The sequence below is a fragment of the Canis aureus genome, chromosome 27, assembly GCF_053574225.1.
Source record: "Canis aureus isolate CA01 chromosome 27, VMU_Caureus_v.1.0, whole genome shotgun sequence".
NCBI lineage: Eukaryota > Metazoa > Chordata > Mammalia > Carnivora > Canidae > Canis > Canis aureus.
This window is the reverse complement of record NC_135637.1, coordinates 4285518-4313063: the sequence shown is the minus strand read 5'-3', so window position 1 is coordinate 4313063 and position 27546 is coordinate 4285518. Positions and strand designations below refer to the sequence as shown.

The 27546-nt window shown below is 59.7% G+C and overlaps 1 protein-coding gene across 4 annotated transcripts; it reads left to right on the top strand.

The window, feature by feature from the left end:
• The first annotated feature begins 4103 nt into the window (after positions 1 to 4103).
• ULK1 (unc-51 like autophagy activating kinase 1) lies at positions 4104 to 25510 on the top strand. 4 transcript variants are annotated; one of them, XM_077875192.1, is made up of 28 exons: positions 4104 to 4262; positions 4791 to 4883; positions 4967 to 5008; positions 12100 to 12132; positions 12382 to 12418; positions 13121 to 13294; positions 13381 to 13454; positions 13597 to 13698; positions 14691 to 14749; positions 14837 to 14919; positions 15316 to 15366; positions 15715 to 15803; positions 16587 to 16668; positions 17537 to 17597; positions 17718 to 17810; positions 18321 to 18443; positions 19251 to 19399; positions 19529 to 19615; positions 19934 to 20202; positions 20661 to 20851; positions 21215 to 21324; positions 21417 to 21560; positions 21954 to 22147; positions 22259 to 22431; positions 22517 to 22635; positions 22833 to 22990; positions 23712 to 23847; positions 23938 to 25510. In XM_077875192.1, exons 1-28 carry the CDS (start codon positions 4152 to 4154, stop codon positions 23991 to 23993), a joined length of 3093 nt encoding a protein of 1030 aa, XP_077731318.1. In that variant the 5' UTR covers positions 4104 to 4151; the 3' UTR covers positions 23994 to 25510. The 4 variants fall into 4 exon arrangements, with proteins under 4 accessions (XP_077731318.1, XP_077731317.1, XP_077731320.1 ...); XM_077875191.1 differs by having other exon boundaries at positions 16515 to 16668; XM_077875194.1 differs by lacking the exons at positions 4104 to 4262; positions 4791 to 4883 and having other exon boundaries at positions 4965 to 5008; positions 12382 to 12441; positions 16515 to 16668.
• Positions 25511 to 27546: the final 2036 nt, after the last annotated feature.

Genomic DNA, 27546 nt, shown 5'->3' with positions numbered 1-27546 from the left:
TGCTCAGCCTCACTCATCACCAGGGAAATGCAAATCAATGCCACAGTGAGAAGCCACTTCACACCCACTTGGATGTCTATTTTTAAAAAGTCAAAAAATCACTAGTGTTGGCAAGGATGTGGAGAAACTGGAACCCTCTTGCCCAGTTGATGGGAATGTAAAACAGGGCAGCTACTGTGGGAAACAGTATGGAGTTTCCTCATGCAATTAAAAATAGAACTACCGTATGATCCAACAACAATTCCACTTCTGTGTACATGCCCCAAAGACTTGCAAGTAGGATCTCAGGGAGATAGTTGTGCACCCGTGTTCGTAGCAGCATTGTTCACAGTGGCTAAAATGTGGAAGTGACCCCAGGATCCATCGATGAGTGGACAATCAAAACAGGGTCCATCCATATAGTGGACTATTGTTTGGCCTCAGAAGGAAGGAACTTCTGACACCTGCCACAACCCAGACGAGCCCTGAGGACATGAAGCTGAGGGAGTGAACTGGTCATCAGCAGACACTGCATGACTCCACTGACCTGGGGGCCTCAGAGCCACGGACTCACAGACACAGGGTAGATGGTGGGCACCAGGGTCTAGGGCAGGGTCAGGGTTTAGTGGGGACAGAGTGTCCATTTGGGAAAACGCTAGAGTCCTGGAGGTGGACAGTGGTGGTGGCTGACGGCGGTGTGAATGTGCTTAACACCCCTGAACTGCACACTTAAAAATGGTTAAGACGGTAAGTTTCAAATTTATTTTATCACAATAAAAAGGAAAAGAAGAAAGCCAAGAGAAGGGCTGGATTGGGCCCCTTAGACGTAGTTTGCGAATCCTCTTATGTCTAATTTCTGCTGACCATTGGAGGCTCTGGGCCTGTGATATTATCTCCATGTGAACTCATAGGACAAATGATCCCTTTGCAGTGGGAAAGATAATCACAGGTTAATGGTTTGCCCCTGAGAACAATAAACAGTTTTGTATTTGACCAACAGATCTACTCTAACAGTCTTCAAATCTCTATAAATGACCAAGTCTTAGGGATCCCTGGGTGGCTCAGAGGTTTAGTGCCTGCCTTTGGCCCAGGGCATGATCCTGGAGTTCTGGGATCAAGTCCCACATCGGGCTCCCTGCATGGAGCCTGCTTCTCCCTCTGCCTGTGTCTCTGCCTCTCTCTGTCAAGAATAAATAAATAAAATCTTACAAAAAAAAAAAGAAAGTTTTTAACTTTTAGGAAGTTTGACACCCTTGAAGACACAGCGATACAAGAATGTGGGCTTCCCTCTGTTTGAACGCACGAAAACCACCCCACACGCCAGTGTCTGTGGCAGATGTTACTAGTTGATCACAGACCCCCTCCTAGCACTCGCCTTTCACCTTAAGTCTCTTGGGAGTCACTGCCAGGACCTTTGAAATGACACCATTCCTGTTGTAGAAGGTGGAAGTGGCATGGGGGCCATCTGGTGGGTGGTGGGTTTTTGCATGTTGAGTGAGGAGGTCTTAAAGTTCATTCAACCTCCTTTCAAAGTTTGCTTGTTGCTTGCTAGGCCTTGGGCTGAGCTCCGGGGGTCAGGGATGGATAGGCGCAGTCCTTGCCTTGGGGACCCAGGAGGATGAGGAGCAAGCGAGTGCAGTGGCACCAGACTGGTGGTTCAAACCCAAGAGCAGCCACTTAGCAGTGTGACCTTGGGCTGCCCCAAGGTAGCTTCTCTGGCACTCAGTGTCTGCTCCCATGAAGAGCGAGTAGGGACCAGGGCTGACCTCCCAGGGTCAACGTGGGCATAAGGGCTCCCTCCTATAGAGAGTGCTGTGACACACAGCCCTTACAGCTGGTTCTTGGTCATGGTACCTGTACCATGCAAACAAGGAACATGGAACTAGTGGGACGCTGCTCCCCAGGGGAGATACGGGGTGCGGTTCCTGCCAGCCTCTGGTCACTGTGTCTTTGTCAAATGTTTTATACGTAATCTGTTTTATGTGGGTTTCTGTTTAAAGACACCTTATTTAACACATGTTGTTGATCAATAACATCAAACCTGATGGCCAACGATGCGGTTACTGCCCCCAGACAGAGCTCATCTGACCCTCAGCTGGGAATGTGCGCCCAGGGAAGCATGCGAGCACCCAGATTTGCAGCTGTGAATCATGAGGACATAAGCATTGACCAGGAGACAGAGGGGGGCAGGAGCCTGGCAGTGACCAGCAGGGCCCACAGGATAAAGAGTTGGGAACTGGGCACACCCAGCCTCCCTAGGGGAGCCTCTCCTCCCCCTGGAGGCCCAGGAACCTCCTCCAGATGCAAATCCCACCTCCACCCACCTGCTCCAACTTCACTGTGGAGTTGAGGTGGGAGATCTCCTTCCCAGGGTGGTCTGGGCTCCTGCCCCAAGGGACCTGCACCCTCTGGCAACCTTGCACCCCCACCTTCTGCCAGCCTGCTCTTCACACTTACCTCAGTTGCAATGTCATGACCTGTTGTGCAATTACTGCCCTTCTTGTGTCCCCTCCCCCAAGCCATTCTGAAGGCGGGTGCTCTCTCTGTGCTGCAGCAGCCCCCAGTGAACATAACTGGAGAACTGAGGGATAGAAACCGACCTGACAGTTGCCATGGTTGACCTCAACCCGGGGGACCCTACCCCTGAAAAACAAGGCATTTGGCCAGGAGACCTCTTGTCCCTCGCAGCTCTGGTGGCCTCTGGCCTCAGTTCAGGGCTGGGAGCCTGAAAAGGGGCTTCTGGGGGATTGTGAGTGGGGTCCCCCCAGGGCAGCAGGCAGTGTAGGCACTGGGAGGGCCCTGGCTGCAGAGCCAGCAGCAAGCATTCAGGGCGTGATTGCAGCTGGGGGGGCAGAGAGGAGGACTATTTACCCTCTGTATTGATGGAAGCAGTCCTCCAATGGATCGCGGTAAGAATCATTCACATGAGTATGCGGGGTGTACAGCAAAAAGCACTGGCTCTTCCCAAACAGCCACTTAACAGTTCCTTGTGTGAGGATCTGGCTCCTTGCCTGCTTGCTGTGTGACTTTGGGTACATTTCTCTGGGCCTCGTTTTTTTCATCTATAAAATGGTGACATAAAACAAGTATCTCATGGAGTCCCTGGGAGGAACAACAAATGAGTTAATACAGAGAAAGGCTGGCATGTGGAAAGCCCTGGGAGAGGTGTTACACCTAATACTGGAAACACATAGCCTAGAGCTGTGAATACCCTGACCTGCACGCGTATCATGGCAGCCGTATGCTCTCGGGGTCTTGTATATGCACCCCCTCCAGGGACTTCAAGATGAAAACCAGTAGCACAGTCACTGTCTGGCCTCTTAATTATAAACTTTGGAGCACTTTACGCCTCAGTGTCTATTTAACACTGTGTCTGAGAATCTGCTGCATATCATCCCAATGAAATGATTTACAGAAGCTTTCCCTCTGATTTCCTATGTTTAGGTTCCATGTGGCAGACAGTTCGTTACCACTGGACACATCCCGGCAACTGGGGGGCTCAGTCGTTAGGCCTCCGACTCCTGATTTCCTCTCTGGTCATGATCTCAGGGTCTGAGATGGAGCCACGCACTTGGGCTCTCGCTGGTGTGTGCAGCCGACTAAAAAATGAATGAATAAAATGCGGCACCTCTACAGCAGCCCGGTCTATTCTGTGCGGTCCCTAACCCTGGGGTACACAGGCCACATCCAGGCAGTGATGCGGCTGTGCAGACAGGAGGAAGCAGAGAGGGGACATGGGGCACGGCCGCGGTGGAGAGCCTCCCGGGTCAGACCCCCCAGGGGCCAGCCCAATGCTGGCCCCGCCCCTCCGGCCTGGCCCCGCCCCCGGCCTGGCCCCGCCCCGTGGCCCCGCCCCGCAGGCCCCGCCCCGAGCCCGGCCGCCCCGCCAGGCCCCGCCCCGCCCCCGCCCCGCGCCGCGCACTGCGCCTGCGCCGGTGTCTCAGGCTCTGGGCCCCTGCGGCCGCGGCTCTTTTGTTTCCCGCTAGAGTCGCGGCCGGACCCCGTACCCGAGCCCTCGCCGCACCCGGGAGGGATCCGCATCGGTAGCCCGGGCTGCCCGCGCGCCCCGAGCGGCCCGCGGGGCTGGAGGCGGGCCCTGCCTGCCCGATGGGGCGCGCCCCCCGCCCGCCGCCCCCGGCCCGCGCCGCCGCCTGAGCCGCCCGCCCCGCGCCATGGAGCCCGGCCGCGGCGGCCTGGAGGCCGTGGGCAAGTTCGAGTTCTCGCGCAAGGACCTCATCGGGCACGGCGCCTTCGCCGTGGTCTTCAAGGGGCGCCACCGCGAGGTGAGGGGCGCCGGCGGGCCCGGACCACCCCCGGCGGGGGCCCTCCTGCCGCGCGCCCGGGCGCCCCATCCCCCATCCCTGCCTCGGCTGGGGCCCTGCATCCCAGCCCCTCACCTGGGCCTCCCTCCTCCCTGGCCTTCGCCCCTCGTACCTGCCCACCCCCACCCCTCCCCGCACCCAGGGAAGCCATCCCTGCCCCTCACCCGGGACCCTCATTCCCCCATCTCTGCCACACACCCGGGACCCCTCCTCACACCCCAGGACCCTCACGCCCTCCATCCCCACACCACACCCAGAGACTCTCATGCTCACCCCCGCCATGGGAACCCCATCTCCGCATCCTCGACTCCCTCACCCTTACCTCCTCTGGACACCTCTTTCCCACTCCACACCCCAGGTCTTGCTCCTGGCACCGGAACCCCCCCCCCCCCCACACACACACACTCCCAGGTGCTTACCTGGCCTGGGGGTGGCCCGGTAAGGATGCCTGGGTTCTGGGCCCTGAGGAACATCGTGCTTGGTTTTCAGAAGCACGACTTGGAGGTCGCGGTCAAGTGCATTAACAAGAAGAACCTGGCCAAGTCCCAGACACTGCTGGGGAAAGAAATCAAGATCCTCAAGGTGAGCGGGCATTGGAAGCTGTAGGGGAGCAGGGTGGTGGGTGAGCCAGCCTTGGTCCTAAGAGACTTGGGTTTCTGTCCTAGGAACTGAAACATGAAAATATCGTGGCTTTGTATGACTTTCAGGTAAGCTTTGGGGCTGTGCTGGTGGTGGTGGTGGGGGGGGTTGTGTTCGTAACCCTCCCAGGCTGGCCGGCGCACAGCCTCAGGCCGCAGCAGCTGGGTCCCAGGCCGGCCGGGGTCTCGTGTTGGGAGGGGGTAGCTCTCTGGCCTGCCCATCTGAGAGGCCTGACCAGATCCCTGGAGACTTCTTCCTCGGCCCAGTTCGGGCCCAGCTTCCTCTGGGGATGTGGGGAGAGTCCTGCCGTCCCCGCTGCCTGGCTGCCCCAGGCACCCACAGGGCCGCAGGGACCCACTGAGGTCTGGCCAGCTGCAGTGTGGGCCCTGGTTGTCTGACCCAGTGGCCCTGACCGAGGGGTCCTGTCCCCAGCGCTGGCGGGCGGCAGGGTGGTGCTGCCACTTGTTTGTTGACACTGCTCTGGCCCAGCATTGGCCGGTCCCTCCCTGCGTCAGGCTAGGGGGAGGGGAGGGGCCCAGGGAGATTCCTTCTCCCTGGCAGTTGGGGTGCGACAGCCCAGGCGGGAGGGAAGAAGGGAGGGAGGCAGTTGCTCAGTCTGATGAGTCCACTTCAGGCCCAGGGCCGGCATGGGAGGCCCCAGCCTGGTCCCCTCCCCACCCCTGGGGCCTCCGGTGGGGCCAGGCAGTGAGGGTCCCAGACCCTGGAGAGCCAGTTTGGGGATTGGGAACCTGAGGCAGCAGATCTGCAGGCCAAAGTGCTGACTAATGGTTTTGAAACCTGTTTACTGAGGCCACGGGACCAGCCCCTGGCTGAGGGGAAGTTCCCAGCCGGGCTGTCTGTGTGTTGGTGGCCTCCTCCCTCCCCCTGCAGAGCCAGGCTGTGGCCTTGGGGGCTGTGGCATGATGTGAGGTGACATGGGCAGGGCACAGTTCCAGTGTCCCAGCGAGTACCTGGAAGCCGGGCACTAGGCTACTGAGACACAGTGTCCCGGGGCCAGGAGGGTGGCCCCACTGCTCCCTCTCTCCCCTCCCTGTCACACCTTACCTGTCCTCCCCTGCTTGGGTCCCTGGCACTCCCTCCTTCCCCATCCTGACCACACCTGGCTGTGGGCAGTGCTACTTCCTCTAGTGTGGGCGGTTGTTCAGCCTCCCCTGCCTGGAGGAAGTGTTTAGAGGCCAGTATGGCCTCTCTGCTCTGAGGGCCCTGCCTCTCTTCTGGGGCTCTGTGCCCTCAGCCCTGGGGTCTGGGGTGTTCCCCCAGTCCTTAGACTCCTCTAAGACATACGGGACCCAGGAAAAATGGCTTTTTAAACTAGGTAATAAGGAACTTGGCTAAAGAAAAATAGATTATAAAAGGGGACTTGGGAAAAGGAGACCCCTTTCCCTGCTGGCCCCTGTCTTGCCCCCAGAGGCACCCACACCGACATTGGCAGTTTCTGGATCTCTCCAGGGGTAGGAGCGTGTCCTTATATACCATTTGGCCGCATACCATCTGCTTCTGCACCTAAAGGGCTTTTCCGTTTGGGCCTGTATCTTGGGGAAGGATCTGTCACTCCACACCGCTGTCTCTGTTCGTCTGTAAGACACTACAGCCCTCTCCCGGGAAGGTCGCCACCCCTTAAGCACAGTGGTTTAGAGCCCGACTCTGAAGCTAGGTCACCTAGTTCTAATCCTGGCTCTAAAGGTAGCTCCAAACTTGAACGAGCTGTGTGTCCTTGGGCAAGTATCCTCACCTGTCTGTGCCTCCATATCTTCCTGTGGTAGAGACCATGGAGCTGTTGGATGGTGCACCCTGTGTGCCCTCCTAGCTGTTGTCACGGTGTGGCTGTGGGTGCTGTTTGTGGTTGTACTGGGTTCCATTGCCCCATGTTCCAGAGCAGACCTCGCCAGTCCCCCACTGATGGCGTTCTGACATGGCAGCAGCGTGGTGGTGGTGACTGTCCTTGCGCTTAGTGTTGGCCGTGTGTGTATCTGCAGCATACATTCCTAGACAGGAATCCCTGGGTAAAAGGGATGCGTGTTTCTAGTTTGGGACAGTGGCCAAATTGTGGTCCCCAGGGGCTGGACTGGACAACGCAGCAGGGCTGCGTACGGAAGGGCCGGTCTCCCCACATCCTTGCCAGGAGGCTGGTTATCAGACTTCCATCTTGGTGGAAAATGACCTCTCAGTGTTTTTCACTCGCTGTGATTGAGGCTTCTTATTTGTTTTTGTTTTTGTTTTTGTTTTTTAATTTTTTTTAAATTTTTATTTATTTATGATAGTCACAGAGAGAGAGAGAGAGAGGCAGAGACATAGGCCGAGGGAGAAGCAGGCTCCATGCACCGGGAGCCTGATGTGGGATTCGATCCCGGGTCTCCAGGATCGCGCCCTGGGCCAAAGGCAGGCGCCAAACCGCTGCGCCACCCAGGGATCCCGAGGCTTCTCATTTGTGTGTGAGCAAATTGAGCATCTCATTATGTGTGTGTGTATTAGGAATGCCACCTGCCCTCAGCATGATTCCTGTTGGACTTTTTATTTTTTTAATTTTTGAAGATTTTATTTATTCATGAGAGACACACAGAGAGGCAGAGACACAGGCAGAGGGAGAAGCAGGCTCCCTGCACGGAACCCAATGAGGGACTGGATCCCAGGGCCCCAGGATCATGACTTGAGCCAAAGGCAGACGCTCAACCACTGAGCCACCCAGGTGCTTCACGTTACTGTTGTTTTTATCTATCTTTATAACTTAAATTTTTCCACTTAAAATTTTGAAGTGTAATACATGCTGGACAGTGGGAAACGCAGATCACGAAATGCTGTGTTAAGCCCTTTGGGGAGGTCAGAAGGGGGACGCAGCTTGCCCCAGGAGCTCAGCCCTCCAGTTTCTCTGTGGCCATAGGACCCGGGGCTCTGCCGTCTGTGGGGACTTCTCTCTGCAGGTCCCCCCACTCTGAGCCCTGGACTCCCACAGCTCTGCTGCCTATCCTGGTGCCCTTGACACCACACCGCGGGTGCGGGGTCCGTGTCACCACTTGGTGCCCCATCGTCAGTGTCCTCCCAACAGCTGCCGCGGGCACATGTGTGGGTTGGGTCTGTGGTGTCACTGTGGTGTGCGGCAGCTTGGGCCTGCCGGGTCTCTGGGAGGAGCGTGTGGGTTCTGTTTTCTGAGGGCTTGTACCAGCTCACGCCCCGCCCTGCCCTGAGAGTCTCCCCCTGTATTTCCTGAGCCGGGCAGACCTACCTACAGGCAGTGCCAGGAGGCTCCCCTGAGGAAGTGGGGTGGGGCCAGGCACCCTTATCCGGTGGGAACTGGCCGCAGGAGCCCAGCGCGGGGTGGGGAGCAGCCCCGCTTCTGTGGGCAGCTGTGCTCTGGCCCCCACTGGGGCTTCTGCCACCTTCCTGAGCCAAGAGCGCCAGTGTCCGAGGAGTTAAGTAGGTCAGTGCCTGCCCACCCACCAGGCCTGGCCCAGGCAGGCAGTGGGATCCTATTAAGCAAAGCACCTTAGCGCCCCATGGCGGGGTGGCCTCCTACGTGCCTGGATGCCCGTGCCAGGCCGCCCAGCACACCTGGCTGTGACGCTCAGGCCAGCCCTATCCCCAGGGCCTCTGGGCACCCTGCCAGGGGATGGAGAGGGCTCCATGTCCTCTCCTTGTAAAGGCTTTGCTTTGTCTACCTTGGGGGCACAAGCTGGGATTCATCATCCCCTTTCTTGGGCTGCATGGTGGGGTGGTCTCCACTGAGGCTTCCCTGCCCAGCCTCACCCCTCCCTTGCCAGGTGTCTGACTGGGGCAGAATGACAGGACCTCCATGTGTCCTATTTCCTCCTTGGGTAGCCTGTGACAGGAACAGACCTGCCCTGTCCTGGGGCAACAGGGCGTGTGGGTAGCTGGTGATGGAGCAGCGAGGGCATCCCTGCGCATTCCCCATAGGACATAGGACACAGGCGGCCTGTGCCTAGGCCACGGGTATGTTTCTGTACTAACCTTATAATGAGCTCCAAGAACCTGCCAGTGGTTCCCCTCTGCCTCCTGCAGGAGGTGAGCTCCTTGGGATCTGACGCTTCTCTGGAGCCCTGCAAGCAGTCCTGACAACTTCAAGTGTGTAGACTGAATCTAGACTGACCCCAGGGAGGTGCCTCGGTGCCTAGAGCCTATGTGGCCCCTGCTCACTCCCAAGGGAGCTTGGGAAAACCAAGTTTAGCATGTGTGGCGGCCAGCAGAAGTGGGTCTGAAGCCATTTGGGTTGTGGTGGTAGGTGGTGAGCTGACCACCTGAGAGGGGTGGGGGACACCCGGGAGTGGCCCCAGCAGAGGGGCTCGGGCACAGAGCCTTTCTGGAAGAGTGCCCCACCCAGGGGGCCTGCACCTTCTCCCAGTCTCCGTCAGGGTGGGCCACAGTGAGGCCAGGCTGTTTTGGGACCTGGCTTGGTGTTGGCACAGGGGCAGGCTTGAGGACACACTGGAGCTGACTTCTGCTTCCCAGGCCTGGGCATGTTCTTGACCTCACCTGGGAGATGGCTCAGCTTCTGCCAGCCAGTGGAGTTAAGGGTGTCACGGTGGGGAGACAGATGCAGGAAGGGGCTGGTCTGAAGCTGTCCTCTGGCCCCAGGGTGGTGGGAGACCCCGATTTGGCTCTCTTGGGTCAGCCCCAGCCCTGCTGTGCTCTTTCCCTGCTAGCACTCCGCTCCCTGCCTCGGAGGGCCCACTGGAGGGTGGAGCTCATCCTAGGCCACAGGGACAGAGGTCAGAGTGGAGAGGAAGAGCCCCCACATAGCCCCAGCGGCACCCTGGCCTGTCACTCACGGACTTGGGGAGGCTTCAGTGTGGTCTTAGGGCAGGAGGCCTTTGGGGAGGCGATAAGCTGTGACCTCCTGTTGGGGGCAGGGAGGGCCTGGAGTGTGCTATGAACAGTGGGCCAGTGGGGATGGGAGATGCGCAGGGCTGGGCAGGGGCCCTGGGGGCCTGTGGAGTGGGGTCTTTGGAGGGAGGATGTCTGCCATCACATTCTCACACTTGGAAGTCTGCCATGGCTGGGATGTGGGGATTGGGGTGGGAGTAGGGTCCAGGCTGTGTTCAGGGTCCTGTGGGTTCTTGAGTACAAAGGGGACTCTGTTGTCACTTCTGCTGTGGGGGCCTTCTTTACAGGGTGGGTTGTTGTGGGGTCTGGGGCCTCCCAGATTTGGGGTGAGGGAGGCTCCTAGGCTCTGGACTCAGGCTCCCACACAGCCCTTGTGTCCGTGCCAGTCTTGGTAGGTCAGTCCTTGAGAACACTCGGTGGGGAGGAAATGCCCCATCTGTCTCTGTATTGCCTGTCACTTTGGCCCTGTCTGTCCTGGCTCGGCAGGGTGGGTTTGGGGCTCTTCTGGACGTGCCTGGGCCTGAGTCTCAGCTCTGCTTCTCTGCTGTGTGTCCCAGAGCAAGGGACTTAGCTTCTCTGGGCCACTGCAGACCAGAAAGCTCATAGCATTCCCTGGAGCTCATGGTGAGGAGTAATTGTGCAGCATGCCCAGCAAACAGCAGAAGTGGCTGTGGTCAGGGCGGTGGCAAGTGACCCGTGTGCTGCCTCTCCTAAGTTATTCCTGGGTTCTTCTCTCTTGCCCCACCCCCTGCTGGATCCAGCCCCTGCCTCTCCCGCCTCTGAGGCGTGTTCTCTTTCTCTGTTTCTTTCTCTCTCTCTCTCTCTCTCTCTCTCTCTCTCTTTCTCTTTCTCTCTTGCCCCTCTGGGCCAGGCCCGCCCCCAGGGGACTCTCCTGGAGCTGCCCCTGTGTTATCTCTCTCCTACAGCTGGCACGGAAGGACCAGTGACGGGCCTAGGAATGCAGGGTGGGGGCATACAGGCACAAGCATGCCAGCCCTGGGCTCCCACACCCTGAGAGCCCACCCCACGACTCAGCCTGCTCCCCAGGTTGTCCTTGTCCTGGACATAGGTCTTCTGTCGGTGGAGCCCTGGTGGGTACTGACATTTAAACATGGAGTATCCCCAGTGTACCAATTCATGTCCTAGCTCCAGGTCCCTATCTGGAGACAGGCGGGGGTCAAAAGCATCCCTGAGACCTGAGTAGGGCTGGAAGGTAGTGGCCCACTGCTGGAGGTCAGGCCTTGGTGGATCAGCCTGAGGTGGCCTCCCCCAGTGACTGGAGAAAGGTCCCTCCTGGGGTCCCTTCCCTGCCCCTTTCCTAGGGACCCCCTAGCCTCCCCGCACCATGCTTTGAGAGTGTTGGGGCCAGTTCACAGGCTCGCCCCCTGACACAGTGCAGAGCAGAGAGGGCTCCTGCTGTGGCTCTTGAGGCCTGGTGGTGTGTTGACACTGAAGGTCCTTGCTTTCAGAGCCACTTCCTGGGGCAGATCTGAGGGACCATCTGTAGGACAGTAGAGAGTAACAGAGACCCTGCCAGCAGATGAAGCATGCTGGTAGCACAGAGCCGTATGGATGCTGGCATTTGGTGGGTGGGTGGGGGTGTGTCGTGGCCTGGCCTCGGGCTCCTCTTTCTCGGGGGATGCACACAGCCAAGAATGCCAGTGGCACCCTGGGTCCTTGAGTGGCTGAGCCGGAAGCTGGCCTAGCTGCCGTTGCTGGCCTGAGGTGGGCTGGCGCTGCCTAGCTATAATTCTGCTGGCATCTTTGATCCTGGAGTTAGGTGTGGTTTCTGAAGTCTGTGCGTCAAGGCACTCCTACTTGGGCTGGGTCCTTCCTCGGGACCTGGGTCTTCCCCTGGAGGGTGGTGCACGAAGGGGAGCCCTGTTGAAACTTCAGGGTGGGGCTGACCCTGATCCTGACGGAGAAGGGGGCAGTGAAGGTAGTTGAAGGTGCTCTTCAGAGGCAGAGTCCATGTCTACCCCAGACACCTCTCCTGGGACCTCGGCCTCTTCCCCAGACCTGGCAACATCAGCATTCTCTGATTGGCTGCTGCCCCTCTCATTCAGGCCCACTCGGCTGTCAGAGGATCTCAACTGGCCACCACTCAACTGGCTAGGTGCTGGTACAGGGGTCTGTGGGGCTCTCCAGGCCCGTTGGTGTCCGTGCTCACTGGCCTCGCTTGTAGCCCAGGTGGCATGGTGAGGGCATGGGTGCTGAGCGCCTACGTCATGCTGAGGCTGAGAGGAGTGGGGGCAGGGGAGTGTTCCTCTGCACTTCTCATTGCTACTTCTGTGTTCTGCAGGAAATGGCCAATTCCGTGTATCTGGTCATGGAGGTGAGTCTTGTGGGCCCAGCTTGTGAGGGCAGGGAAGACTCTCCTGGTTTCCTTGTCATCCGTGGGCTGAGGGCCCACCCCATCAGGAGCCCTGGTGGCCGTGGCAGGTGCTTGAGGGGTGATTGCAAGGGACATCTGCCCCAGGAAGGCCAGGAGCAGGGGAGCAGGTGTAGGGTGGTGGGGAAATCCAGGAAGGGCTGGAGGGTTTGCCTTGACCGCTGACCCCGGTGTTCCAATGGTCTGTTGCAGTACTGTAATGGCGGGGACCTGGCTGACTACCTGCACAGTGAGTGGACGCCCCTTGGCCAGGTGGGCTGCATGCCCAGTCTCACCCTGACCCAGCCTGCAAGGTAGTCTGACATGAATCAGGGCCCCGGAGGGTCCTCCTGTCTCCCCTGGCACTTGCTAGGGAAGATGGACAGGGCAGTGGAGCCATCAGGGACAGCCTCCCTGGACAGATCGGTCAGGGAGGCCCCTTGTGAGCAGGGCCCTAAGTGGTTTGTGGGGATGTGGTGCCCCCTGGCCCTGCGGGGTCCCTGAAGCACCTGGCTGGCTTCTCTGCTGGGGACTGGTCTGTTCCAAGCACTCTGGGCCCAGTAAGTCCTGGCTCACCACAGAGGGGTGGCCCTCCCCGGGATCCTGCCACAGGTGGGGGGGTAGGTGCCCTCCGGGTCGTGGCCCTGGCATCGGTGTGTTCATCCCCTCTATCCCTGAGGGCAGGTCTTGGGGCTCCTCTCCAGTGGTGGGCAGAGGTGGCTCCGGAGAATGATGGTAACTGGGGAAGGGTGCTTCAGGGCACCACGTGTTGTGGTGGGTGGTGCTGGGCAGTGTGGGAGGAAGATGCCAGCCGGCCCGCAGTGGAAGGGTTCGGGTGCCCAGCTGCTGCAGGATGGGGGTGGGAATGTGAAGGAGTGCGTGTGGGAGCAGCGCTGAGTGTGAAGCCTCCGGGAGGGCTGGGTGCCCGGTGAGCCGCCCCGTCTCCCTGCAGCCATGCGGACACTGAGTGAGGACACCATCCGGCTCTTCCTGCAGCAGATTGCAGGCGCCATGCGTCTGCTGCACAGCAAGGGCATCATCCACCGTGACCTGAAGCCCCAGAACATCTTGCTGTCCAACCCTGGTGGGCGCCGCGCCAACCCCAACAACATCCGCGTTAAGATTGGTAAGGCCAGGGCTGGTGAGGGGAGGATGCCCAGGGAGGCTCGAGAGCTTCGGCTGGCCGCCTCACGCGCTTCTCCTCATCTTCAGCCGACTTCGGTTTTGCTCGGTACCTGCAGAGCAACATGATGGCGGCCACACTCTGCGGCTCCCCCATGTACATGGTAGGTGAGCCACCCCTGCCCTGCTGCCCGGGGAAGAGGTGTCGGGGGCTCCCATGGCCTCTCCTGCGAGGCTGCACCATTGTCGTCTGCCACACGGTGTTGCAGTTGTCTGGTGTGGCGTCTGTTTGTTAATGCCCCATAGGCCCCTGAGGTCATCATGTCCCAGCACTACGATGGGAAGGCAGACCTCTGGAGCATCGGCACCATCGTGTACCAGTGCCTGACGGGGAAGGCGCCCTTCCAGGTGAGCAAGTCTGGGTCAGGTAGGCGCTGGCCGCCACTTCAACACTCGGCTCGTGGTCTCGTGGCTCCTACCATGCAGGCATGTGGGGCCCTGCCCTCCTCCAGGCCACGGTGGGGTCCGAGGGCTCTTGAGCACATTGGCATGTGCCCGTGTGTGTGTCAGAAGCAAGTCTGTGTCCTCCCATCCGTGCCATGAGGCCCAGTTGCTTTCAGGCATGGGGGCGGAGGGGGGCATCACATTTGAAAAGCAGTGGCCTACTAGCAGTGGGATTCCAGAGGGCTGGGGGCTCCAAGCCCCCCGTGCTGGGCTGCACATCCCGTATCGACTATCTGGCCTGATTACGCGGCTCTCAGCTATTGCCAACTTGCCCCTTAGCCTTCTGTGACTGCCCAGTGACCTCGGCTGGCCCCCTAGCTCCCTGCACCCCTCCTCATCTGCCATGTCCCCCTGCCTGAGCAGGTGGAGGGCCATCTCTCACTCAGCCCCGGGAAGGAGAGATGCTCTCTTGGTCTTGGCCAAGCTGCCAGCCCTGGGAACTACATGTCACACAGCAGTGTGCATAAGCAAACGTGACCAGCCACATGCGTGCCTGCCAGGTGCTCCCCATGGGGTATAGCGCCCCCTGGAAGGGGAAAGATTTTGGGATCTTCCGCTGGGGTGAGGTGCATGGACTATTGTTTCCTTACAAGAAGCACGCATTCAGACATCCCTGAATATGTACCCTGACCAGTCTGCCCTAAGCGGGAGGGAGGCCTGGCCGTCTGGCTTCTGGGCCACCTGACCACCCTGTGCGGTCCCCCTGGTCTAGAGGCTAGATGGGGGAGGAGGGAGGCCCATCCCCAGAAGCATAGAGGGCACGTGGTGCTTGGTCCAGGGCCACGAGTTCTGGCCGGCAGTTGTGGCCAGGGACCAGGGACCTTGGACAGGGCTTGGAGGCTGTGGGGGGGAGCAGCTGGTGTAGTGGGGGCATTCACGCTGCCATCCCCTGCCAGGCCAGCAGCCCCCAGGACCTCCGCCTCTTCTACGAGAGGAACAAGACATTGGTACCCACGTAAGTGCCTGGGTCCTGGCTTCACCCGCCCCCTGCATCCCAACTGACCCGGGGCTAATCACGTCATGTTGTGTTTGCACTGCCCAGTATCCCCAGGGAGACATCTGCCCCACTGAGACAGCTGCTGCTGGCGCTGCTGCAGCGTAACCACAAGGACCGCATGGACTTCGGTGAGCAGGCCCCGCCACTAGCCCACTCCTCCTGTCCTCTCCTGCCAGCTCCCTGGTTTGGGGCTTGGCCCTCTTGGCTGGGAGCCCTCCACCCTTGTCTCCTGGTTGCCCACACCCGCTTTCCCAGAAACATGGGCTGTGAAAACCCCAGTTTTGCAATGGGAAGTGCTGCTGGGAACAGGTATTAGGTGGGTGGGGAGGCCCAGCTTTGGCCAGATGTGGTGAAGAGCCAGCAGCTGGGGCTGTCTCCCTCTCTCCCTCCACTCCTGGTGTGATGCTGGCTGGAACGGGTGCCAGGATTGCTGGAGCTTGGGCCCCAGGGGCCGTGGATGGAGGTGAACACCATCTTTCCTGCCGGGACCCTGGAGTCAGGACTCTTCATCCTTTCTCCCACAGATGACTTCTTCCATCACCCTTTCCTTGACGCCAGCGCCACTGTGAAGAAGTGTGAGTCCCCTGAGGATCTTGGGGCCCCCACAGCCACAGTGGGGCTTGGGCTTGGCTGACATGGTGCTGTAGGTTGAGAAGAATAGGGCTGGGGGCTACCCCTTCCCCACCAGCATGTGAGTCCTCTGGGTGGGCAACTTCAGTTTCTGCTCAGTGTGCTGCATAGTCCTTTTGCATCTGCCTGGGGACCAGGATGCCACACTTGCTGCTGACAGGCTAGCCCGTAACTTGGGGTGGGGGGTGTTCCATGGAAACAGCTGGAGCTAGCATCATGGGGAGTCTGGCCAAGTGGGGGGGTCTGTAGGGCCAGGGAGGAGTGCCTGTGAGCTGACCACTGCCCCCCACCAGCCCCTCCTGTGCCTGTGCCCTCGTACCCAAGCTCGGGGTCCGGCAGCAGCTCCAGCAGCAGCTCCACCTCACACCTGGCCTCCCCGCCGGTGAGTCACTTGCTGGGGCTCGGGCCTTGGGCTTCTCTCCTGGGATGTGGCCTGTGTGGACAGCACACTGCTGCCAGGAGACCATCAGGACACCTGCCTTTGATTCTATGACTTTGTCTGATTGACTCACACTAACTGCAGACAGACCCATCCTGATTGTGAAATGTTGAAGCGTGACAAGTTGGCAAAACCGCTTTTAGCCCCCCCACCGCAGCCTTCCTGTCTCAGAGGCTGACCTGCTAGGTGTGGGTTTTCATGTGTGCTGGTGTGCACATGTGTGGGTGTGGAAACGGGGACGGGATGGCCCTGTATCCTGGAGACCACCCTGCAGTGTGTGTCTCTGGCACCTCAGCATGGGTGGGCACAGAGCTGGGGCGCCAGGGCCAGTGTGAGGACAAGTCTTTTTTTTTTTTTTTTTTTTTTGACAAGTCTTGCCCATGTGGAAAGCTGATGTTGGACGCTATACGTCCTAAGCCTGGAGTGGTTGCCCTTTCAGGCCTTTGCAGGACTGATAGGAGACATGGGAAGTCTCCCTGGGAGCTCTGCAGGAGCTGGGTGGCTCCGTCTGGTGACTGCTGCTGTGGAGCCCTGCCGGCTGTAGAGCTTGCAGAAACCAGTGGGGAGGGCAAGCTGAGCCCTCTGTCAGCGCCAGCAGCTCTGGCTTCACCCAGGCCCTGAGTGAGCTTCAGTGGCCCTCCCTCTGACCCCTAGTCCCTGGGAGAGATGCACCAGCAGCTCCAGAAGACGCTGACGTCCCCGGCTGACGCTGCTGGCTTCCTGCAGGGCTCCCGAGGCTCTGGCGGCAGCAGCAAGGACTCGTCCTGTGATACAGATGACTTCGTCATGGTCCCAGCCCAGTTTCCAGGTCTGGGACCGGTTGCTTTGGTGTGAGCGTGTGTGTGAGCGTGAGAGAGAGAGAGAGAGAGAGAGTGTGCGTGTGTGTGTGTGTGGTGTGCACATGTGTGGGTGTGGAAATGGGGACGGGGTGGCCATTGCAGGTTTGTCATTGCAAACTTGTCTCTACCTGTGCGCCCTCAGGATGGTCTTGGGAGCTTCTGTATCAGGTCAGCTTGGCTACAGAGTCTAAGCCAAGTGGTCCCGGTGCCCTGTGGCTGGTCCATGGACTGAGTCCCTGAGCTCAGGTCCTGTTCTCCAGTCTCCCCACCCTCCAGAGTGCCTGCTCCCAGGGAGGGAGCTGCTGCTAGCTTAGTGTCTGTTGAGCACAGGTGCTCAGGCCTCTGGGACAGGCCCAGCCCCTCCCGAAACTCTGTCCTGGGGTATTAAGTTCTTCTTGAGATCCTGGGTGTGGACACTTCTTTCCCTTTCCCTGCCCCTGGCCATCCCATGACTCCTGAGACAGGGCTGGGTTGGAGTGGCCCTGGGCCTACAGGGCAGGGCAGCAAGCAGGAAGACAGGGCCGTGAGCGAGGGTGATGGGGCAGGTCCGAGACCCAGGGTCCCAGAGGGGGGGTCCAGCCCAGATTGGGAGCCTTGGTTGCCTGCAAGGTGGCTGAAGGCTCTGGGGTATGGAGGGCACCTTCAGAGCCCTGAGGTCTGGTCAGGTAAGGTGATGGAAGTGGGGACTTGGGAGCACTGCCACCTCCCCCTGCCGGAGCCTCCCCCTGCTGTCTGGAGTTGAGCTGTGGTGGGTGAGGTGGCCCAGGAGCGTGGAGTGGACACTTGTTCTGATGTGAGAGGTACCCAGGCCCAGCATCACCCGTCTCCTGTTCACAGGTGACCTGGTGGCCGAGGCGGCTGGTGCCAAGCCCCCACCTGATAGCCTGATGTGTAGCGGGTAAGCTCTCTGTCCTGCCCCCTCCTGGCATGGGGAGCATCTCGCTCCTGCCTGTTGTCCTCTTGCTCTGCCTGGGTCAGGTCCACCTGAACATGTCCCTCCATGCTCTGTCCCCACCAGGAGCTCCCTGGTGGCTTCAGCTGGCCTGGAGAGCCGTGGCCGGACCCCGTCTCCTTCTCCGCCATGCAGCAGCAGCTCTCCAAGTCCATCAGGGTGAGCAGGGGTGGGGTGGGTTAGGCTTGGGTGGCCCCCCAGCCCGAGGTCCAGTTTTGTAGGCAGCACTTTGCGTCCACAGGTCCTGTCCTGGTTCAGGCCTCGCAGGACACCGGGCTTCTATGGGTGGCCCAGGAGAAGGGGCTGTGGTGGGAGGGACGTAGTCCCCGGAGGGTGGGAGAGGGGGAGCTGAGGGACCAGCGCTGCCATCACCCCCTAGCCTGCAGCGCCAAGCCGGGGACCAGACCCAGCCTCATTGTCCTGAGGCTGACCACCGACCACATGACCCAGTGGCTGGTCCCAGCCAGATGCCCCTTGGGCACAGGGCACGTGGGGTGAGCAGGATGTCAACAGGCCTGCTGCCTGAAGGGTGGCAGCAGCCTGTGCGAGCGGAGGAGGCAGGCAGCCTTGGTGGCCTCTGCCCCAGGATGTGTTGGGGCCCAGGGTTCAGCCCAGCACACTGTTTCCATTGACACCCCTCTGTACCCCCTGCTTCTCTTCCTGCCACAGCCGGGCCGGCCCGTTCAGCAGCAGATGTGGCGTGTCGGTCCCCATACCTGTCCCCACCCAGGTGCACAACTACCAGCGCATTGAGCAGAACCTCCAGTCACCCACCCAGTACCAGACCACACGGTGAGTGTAGTCACCCTCACCTCCCACCACCGCCACCTCCCATGGCTATAGGGGTGCCCCTGTTGGCAAAGGGCATGCCCTGGAGAACGATAGTGAGAACCCCCTACAGGCTCCTCGGAGTGGTGCACTGTTGTGCCACACGTACGGTTGTACAGGCTGTAAGTTGTGTAAGTCTCACTGCCACTATTTACGGATGCGTGGAAATTCTGTTTCTTTTTTTTTTTTTTTTTTAATTTTTTTTTTTTATTCTGTTTTTTTTTTAGGACAACTTTTTGGTGGATGTGTATCTTGAATTTACAAAACCTAGTATCTTTTTTTTTTTTTTAAAGATTTTGTTTATTCATGAGAGAGACAGAGAGAGACAGACCTATGCAGAGGGAGAAGCAGGCTTCCTGTTGGGAGCCTGATGTGGGATCCCATCCCAGAATCCTGGGATTATGACCTGAGCCAAAGGCTCAGCCTTTGCCACTGAGCCACCCAGGCGTCCCCCCCAGTATCAATTTTTGACAAATTTCAACAAACAGTGGGGGAAGGCCCCCTTTTTTTTGTAACTCACAGAAGGTTCTGTTTGCTAGTGGTTGTCCTGGCAGGGACTGTGACCTCAGGTCTGAGGATGCCCAGGGGAAATGCTGGGGTTCTTCACTCCCTCATTACAGCTCTGGGCAGGAGGGCGAGTTGTCCAGTCTTCCCAAGGGCTCCTGAGTGAGGCCTGTTACTTGAATGGAGGGGAACGAGCTATCTTGTACAGCTGTGACCTCACTGTGTATGGCTGGGACCTCACCTCATCCTGCCTGCTTGTGTCCCCAGGTCCTCCGCCATCCGTAGGTCTGGCAGCACCAGTCCCCTGGGCTTTGCCCGGGCTAGTCCGTCACCCCCATCCCACACCGAGCACGGAGCTGCCCTGGCCAGAAAGCTGTCTCTGGGTGGGGGCCGGCCCTATACCCCGTCTCCACAAGGTGAACCTGCATGCCCCTGGTGGACACGTCTGAAGTGGGACTGGGCCTCTCCCCGGGCTGGGACAGTGTGGGAGGAGACTTGCTCTCCCTGTCAGGGCATGACCCTGATGACTCCTCTCTCTGCTCAAGTTGGAATCATCCCCGAGCGGCCGGGCTGGAGCGGGGCACCGTCCCCACAGGGAGCCGAGATGCGGGGTGGCCGATCCCCTCGTCCAGGTAGGCGCAGCCCTGGCTTAGGGCAGGAGCCAGCTTCCCGCTCTCATAGCGGTCACGTTACAAGGGAAGGAAGGTGCTGTGACACTGTGTCCACAGCTCAGGTCTTAGCCTGTGGAGGAGCTCTCGGGGCTTCTGTGTGCGCCCGCCTTGTGCGTGACCTGTGCCTGTTTGCTCAGGTACACCATGGAGCAGCTGGGGTGGGGGGAGTGGTTCTGACTTGAGGGTCTCCCACACACTCCCCTTGCTGGTGGTGGGGGCTGGGCTGCGCTGGGCAAGCCTCACCCGGCAGTGACCAGGTCTTGTCCCATCTGGCCCCAGGTTCCTCTGTGCCCGAGCCCTCTCCTCACACTGCTGGGCTGGGCTACCGCCTGCACAGCGCTCCTAACCTGTCCGACCTGCACGTCGTCCGTCCCAAGTTGCCCAAGCCCCCTACAGACCCTCTGGGGACGGCGTTTGGTCACCCACAGTCAAGCCCCCCTCAGCCAGCCCACGGGCTGCAATCCTGCCGGCCCCTGCGAGGCTCGCCTAAGCTGCCCGACTTCCTGCAGCGCAACCCCCTGCCCCCCATCCTGGGCTCCCCAACCAAGGTAACCAGGCCCCAGGGCTGGGGCAGGGCAAAGGGGTGGGAGGAAGTGGCCAGGCCTGCATGAGGTGTCTGGTGGCTCTGTACTGAGGACCCCTCCCCATCCGCCTGCCCAGGATGTCAACCACCTGCCCGGCAGGATTCCTGTGGGACCAGGGGCCTGGGAATTGGGTGCTTCAGGCCCCAGAATGCAGGCGCTCCACGTGCCCCTGCTCTGCTCCAGGCACATTGCTTAGCTTAGCCCTCGCTGTGCTATTCTCGTGGGTGATGTGAGGACACACCTATAGCCACGCATGTGGGGTTTCTGAGGGCACATGTTTGCGTGGTGGGTGTGCGGGGTGCTCACTGCCCTCCTGCAGCGAACGAGGTCTGGTGGCGGCAGCGTGGTGCTGTACAGGTGCCGGCATCAGGCTTTTAGCACACTTGAAGCCATGCGTCTCAGTGCCCCCCTGCTCCTCCTAGGCCTTGCCCGCCTTCGACTTCCCCAAGAACCCCAGCTCCCAGAACTTGCTGACCCTCCTGGCCCGGCAGGGTGTAGTCATGACCCCACCTCGGAACCGGACTCTGCCAGACCTTTCAGAGGCAGGACCGTTCCAGGGGCAGCAGCTGGGCCCTGGCCTGCGGCCCACTGAGGACAAGAGCCCCTTCGGCAGGTGTGTGGGAAGGGCCTCCTTGACCCTAGCGTGCGCTTGCTTTCTGGGCGAGGCCGGGAGCAGACCTGGTCTCCCCAAGTCAGGGCCCAGTCTGTACCTCCTCCCACTGTGACCCCTTCTGAGCCGCACTTTGTGTGTCCCTTCAACGGGGGACAGTACCTGCATCTGGGGGCGGGCGAGGGGGGCAGGAGACCGCATGGCTAGCACACGTGAAGTGCCCTGTGTGCCTGGTGTGCAGCGGTTTGGGGCAGGGTGGGGAGCCCCCCTGGCTGGGCTGAGCACGGACCCTGGCTGGGCAGTGGGGAGGCTGGGAGATTCAGGTCCAGGCCTGGTGCCTGCTCCTCACTGCTCCTCACCTAGCAGGTCCCTTAGTACCGGCCGCCTCACAGACCTGCTCCTTAAGGCTGCGTTCGGGACCCAGGCCCCTGACTCAGGGAGCACAGACAGCCTGCAGGAGAAGCCCATGGACATCGGTGGGCCAACCGGGGCATCCCTGGAGCGGGAGCGGGATTGGGGGGGGCGGGGCTGACCACCAGGCCCTGAGCCCCTCCCCCTGCTCTTGCAGCGCCCTCTGCTGGCCTTGGAGGGAACCTGCACCCGGGAGCTCGTGCTGGGGGTGCCAGCAGCCCATCTCCTGTGGTGTTCACTGTGGGCTCGCCCCCCAGCGGGACCACGCCACCCCAGGGTCCTCGTACTAGGATGTTCTCAGGTGAGGACTGCACATGTTCCTCCAGGCTGTAGGGGGTACGTGGCAGTGCAGATGGGTCAGGATGGTTCAGGAAGCGTGAGGTCGTGTCCTTACGTGTGGTCAGGGTAATGCTCAGAGCACCTGCTTTTGCAGCTGCCTGGGAGGGCTGTTCTGTTTGGGTCAGGAGTCCTGCGCTCAGGGCACAGATGCACCCACAGCTCCAGCCTCTGGACTGGAGGACCCCCTGCAGTGGGCAGGACCAGGAGGGATGGGGCTTCTGCAGTGGACTCTGCTTAGGGTGGCAGAAGAGGAGTATAACATGAGGTGTCCAGATGGCTGGGGAGGGGGTTTGCATCAGAGAGTTATGAGGGACAACCAGGACTAGGGCTGCTGCCCGCTGGCCTCTCCCCACAGTGGGCTCCTCAAGCTCCCTTGGCTCAGCGGGCTCCTCCTCTGCCCGGCACCTGGCACCCGGAGCCTGTAGTGAGGCTGCCCCAGAGGTCCCGGCCCCTAGCCACTGCTGTAGCTTTGCCGACCCCGTGACCGCCAACCTGGAGGGGGCTGTGACCTTCGAGGCCCCGGACCTCCCTGAGGAGACGCTGATGGAGGTGAGCCTAGCCCCCAACCCTGTACCGCACCCCCCCCACCATGTGCAGCAGGTCCCGGGGCAGCAGGGGTGCAGCCACAGCCACTGCCTCAGCTGCCCTATGTCTGCGCAGCAAGAGCACACGGAGATCCTGCACAGCCTGCGCTTCACGCTCGTCTTCGTCCAGCACGTCCTGGACATTGCGGCCCTGAGGGGCAGTGCCAGCAACACAGCCGGGGGACCTGAGTACCAGCTGCAGGAGAGCGTCGTGGCCGACCAGATCAGCCTACTGAGCCGCGAGTGGGGGTGTGTGTGCCCCACGGGGCCAAGGTGGGGAGGCGGCCTGGGGTCCACGGCCTTCGGGCCATCTGACACATCTGTTCCCCTGTAGCTTCGCGGAGCAGCTGGTGCTTTACCTGAAGGTGGCTGAGCTGCTGTCCTCAGGCCTGCAGACCGCCATTGACCAGATCCGGGCTGGCAAGCTGTGCCTGTCGTCCACCGTAAAGCAGGGTGAGCTCTGCACCCCCAGGGGCATCGGTGGAGGCCACAGACGGTGGTCACATAGAGAGGGTTGGGGGAGTGGTGATGAGGGGTCACCTGGGGCAGGGCCAGCCTGGGTGGGGAGCAGCCGGGGCTCCCGGGCACTCAAGGGCAGCCTGAGCTGATGGTGGCTGCACGTCCGCCCCGGCCCCTGCCCCCTGCCACAGTGGTGCGTAAGCTGAACGAACTGTACAAGGCCAGTGTGGTGTCCTGCCAAGGCCTGAGCCTACGGTTGCAACGCTTCTTCCTGGACAAGCAACGGCTCCTGGATCGTATCCAGAGTGTCACAGCCGAGAAGCTCATCTTCAGCCATGCTGTGCAGACGGTAGGCGGGAATGGCAGGTGGGACCTTGGTGGTGGGGGCTACAGTGGGGGGCGGGGAGGTGTTGTCTACAGCTTGCTGGACTTGAGGCTGAGGTGTGACTCCTGCCACCCCACAGCCAGCGCTGACTCTGGGGCCCTCCAGGCCCAGCTCAGGGTGGGGAGCCCGCCTTGCTCTACTGCACGGGCTCCCTGGCCCACAGGTATTCCTGGCCACAGCCCTCGGGTCCCCCCACTGGGAAGCAGGCGGCCTGGTTTGCAAGCCCAGTAGGGGGCGAGTGTTCTCCAGGAGAGGCCAGTTGCAGGTAGCCCTGCTTCAGTTGTGCAGCTCGTTAATGGGGGGATGGGGGGACACACCACACGACCTTCTCTGCTTCTGTGGCTTTGGGGTCTTCCTGCCTAAAGACAGTTGGCTCTGAGGAGTGGCTGTTTTTGAGAACATTCATCCATGTAGCATACCTGTGCTGTCAGAACAAACGTTTGGGGGATAGCCTGCCTCCTCCCCAAGGGTGACCACTGGTGACTTAGGCCATCTCTGTAGCGACCCTGTGTGCCAAAGGGGCGGTGGTGGCCGGCTGGTTGCCCATGGCCTCAGCAGTCCTCACCGTGTGCCGTGCCATCTTCAGTGCCCCTGTGTGTGCCGTGACAGTCAGTGTCTGGTCCCTGTGTGCCTGGTGTGGAGTTCTGGGGTAGCTGGGCTCAGCCCCTCGCGCCCCCTCGAGCAGGTGCAGTCGGCTGCCTTGGACGAGATGTTCCACCGCCGGGAGGACTGTGTCCAGCGCTACCACAAGGCTCTGCTGCTCATGGAGGGGTTGCAGCACATCCTCACTGACCAGGCAGACGTGGAGAACATTGCGAAGTGTGAGTGCCACTGGGCCAGCTGGGGGGGTGGGGGGCAGGAGGGACAGATGTCTAGCAGGATCCCCCTCATGCTGCTATCCCGTGCTGCAGGCAAGCTGTGCATCGAGCGGAGACTCTCAGCGCTGCTGACCGGCATCTCTGCCTGACCCGCGGAGTACCTGGCTCACTGCCCAACGGCTGGATCTCCTCTGCCAATCCCACAGGCTTGAGGGGCGGCCGGCTGGCCAGGCTCGAAGGGACAAGCCTGTGGCCTTGGTGCTGCTTGGTGGTGGTAGGGAGAGAGAGGGTGGGTCCCCCCTGAGCTGCAGGCCTGAGCTATGCTGCGGTGGGCTTCAGGGCGCTGGGATCTGAATCCAGGCCAGACCTCTGGCCTCACTGATGGGCAGAGCTCCTGCCTGGCAATCACAACTATCCTCGGCCACTTTGGAGGCAAGTGGGCACAGGTAGCCGGTCCCCTATCCCAGCCAGACCCCAGGGCAGCCCTCATGCCTGCTGACGTGCTGAGGACACGCAGAGGCCCCGAGACCGCTCTGCCCAGGAAAAGGTGTGGCCTCCTGGTCCCCTTCCTTCCCCAAGACCACCCACCCAGCTTTGTGAATCATGGAGCACTTTATGCAGGCAGACCTGAAGCAGGACTGCCCGCGCAGTCCCGCCTGTTGTACTACAGGGCGTGTGTACATACCTATATACATATATACATATATAAATAGTCATGCGAGCGTGTGTGCTGTGCCTACCGCCTGGGACCCTCTCAGGTAGACACAGACATCTTATTTAAATGTTCTTTTAGGGACGGACAGTACGAAGCACCAAGCTTTCTGAACCCAGAACAGACGTTGAAGTCTATTACACTTTACTCCTGAAATGTGTCTTATTTTTCTGCAGCTCTTTTTTAACAAAAGAAGAAAATTTGTAGGAGTTTAGGATATTGGTTTTGGAAGGGTAGATCCTCAGCATCGTGTGGGGATGCAGGTGGAGGTGGTGATGCCTGTTAGAGCAGCCCTGCCCCTGCCACGAAGTAGTGGGCAGGTGAGAGGGCATTTGGTGCGAAGCCTCACATCCAGCTTTCACAATGGGTTTTGATGCCAAAGTCGTGTCCGTGTCCTTGTCCTTGTTCTTCTCCCTCTCCCTGCCCCGCAGGCTGGGTCCTGGCTGCCTTGGAGGGGCTGGTGGGGTGGGGAGACTTCTGTCCTGGAGAGGGCAGAGGGAGCTTGCCTGAGTCCGGGTGCCCTGGGCAAGGGCTGTAAGGTCTTACATCAAGACCTAGACATCTTTGTGTTTCTTTGCAATACTTGAAATACTGCCACTGTGCTTGGACTTCAAGGCAGCCCTGTCATATGTTCCCTCAACACCCAGTGACTTCGTTCCTTGCTGCACGGAATGTGTGCATATTTATTGCTTTACAGTCGGCTGAGGTCCAGGGCCACCAGGAGGCTGGTGCCACGGGAGGGGACTCAGGCAGCTTCCCACCCCTCGTGGGTGCCCCTGTGGGCTGCCGTGCTGCCCACCTCCCAGCGTGTGTGCTGCCAGCTGATTCTGTTCTCCACGATTCAGCGCCCCACCCTTGGTGTACTTTAAAAGGAGTTTTGTGTGATTCTCCCAACCCCTTCATTTGCGTTACATTGTGTAATACTGATTTAAGGAAATAAACCTTTGGAATTGAGTGAGTGTAGCTGATGGCTGGTTTGTCACCATTTCTAGTGTGTCACACTGACTGGGTCCCCACCTGGAGTCAGCCTGCGTGTGCTGGGTGCCGGGCTTAGTGCAGGACACGGACCCCCAGGGCATGGCCCTGGTGCTCAGATGTGATTTTGCTGTTGCATCTGTCCCTCTGCCACCAGGTCCTGGTCTTAGTCCTTGGGGGCACACCTAGCAGGGGGTGTGGGTTGAGGGGAACCCGCTCCAAACTGCGCAGTGGCAGTGCCATGTCCACCCTGTCTGTGACGCAGCAGGGCTGTGGTTCTGCCTTAATTCTGGTTGTGCTGTGGTTTGAGCTATGCTTCCTTGATGTCTGATCGCCAGCATCCTTTCATGAGCTTGCTGGCCATTTCTAGGTCGGTTGGGTTGTAGAATTTGCATTTTCAAAACTACATACTGTTTCTGTGAGTTTTAAAAATAACTCCTGACCAAAAAGGCTAACCACAGTATTATACGAAAGTATGCAGAGAGATAGAGTGTGAGGCCTGGGGAGGCGGGCCCAGGGGTCTGCTCCTGTCTGGCTTCCTGCAGTGTGTGTGCGCGGTCTCTGCAGATAGGAAGGGCTGTGCTGGGATCCCTGGGTGGCGCAGCGGTTTGGCGCCTGCCTTTGGCCCAGGGCGCGATCCTGGAGACCCGGGATCGAATCCCACATCGGGCTCCCGGTGCATGGAGCCTGCTTCTCCCTCTGCCTGTGTCTCTTCCTCTCTCTCTCTCTCTATGTGACTATCATAAATAAATAAAATTATAAAAAAAAAAAAAAAAAAGGAAGGGCTGTGCTGGTGGGGAACTGGGCAGGGAGGTGGAACCCCTTCCACTCTGTGGGGCCCCTGATGTGTCTGTAACTGGAAGAAATGCCCAAAGGATTAAGACAATCGTGGCATTTGTTGCTACATTAATAGACTTCAGAGTTTTATATACTCCTCCTTCCCCTGCTGTCCCTCTATTTCTCTGATTGTCAATAGCTTGCATCAATGTGGGATGTGGGTCACAGTCTGTGAGCCCACACAGGCGTATGCCATCACTCCCGGTCTATGGTTGTTGCTGTCCATCGCTGGGCTGGACACCTGTCTGATGATGCATGTCCCTCATCAGCGGCACCGAAGTAGCCTCACTGCCCCTGATCCTCTGTTCCTCCCATTCCTGTCCCTCCCCCACTCCCTGGCAAGCCCTGGTCTTTTCTAGAATGTCATAGAGCTGGAATCAGATGGCGTGCAGCCTTTTCAGCTTCTTTGACATAAGACGGATCTAAGGTTTCTCTGTGTCTTTTCCATAGCTCATTTTCTTTCTAGCTCTCAATATACTGTATTGTTTGGATGGGTCACTTTGTTTATCCAGTTACCCACCGAAGGATACCTTGGTGCTTCCATTTTGGGGCAATTATGGCTGAAACTGCTATAAACGTTACTATGTCGCTGTGCAAGAACCTGGTGGTCAGGGGCAGGCCCAGGAGGGCTAGGCCTGGGCTGTGACAACTCTGCAGGAGTTCTATTCCCTGACACATTCCAGGCACGCCCGCAGGAGCCCTTGGCCAGGAGGACCAAGCTCAGGCCAGCCACCTAGCTGGTGGGGTCTGAGGAGGGAACAGGTGTGCTGGTCTAGTCCCCACACAACAGGTCACAGGGGGCTTCTGTCAGGTGGCAGTGGGTAGTTCTGACCTATCACGGTGCTTACCTTCCTGCTTGTTTCACACCCACCAACACCCTGGAGCAGGCCTCTGGCAGGGACACATGCCTCCATCCTTCCTGCCTCATGGCCTAGCTGGGAGCTCCCCAGTCAGGGGCTGCACTCGGTACAGCCTGGGGTCTTGGGCTTGCCCCTGAGAGGGCCCCCCCGCCCCACCTGCTTTGGGTCTCTGTTCCAGCACGGGAGAACCCTTAGCTCACGTGGCAGGAGGGAGAGGCTCTGCTCCCAGGGGCACAGCTTAAAGCCTCAGCATCAAGCCTCCCCGGCTCCGTGGTTGGGTTAGTCTTCTGCCCACCTGGAGCTATCCCAGTTGTCTTG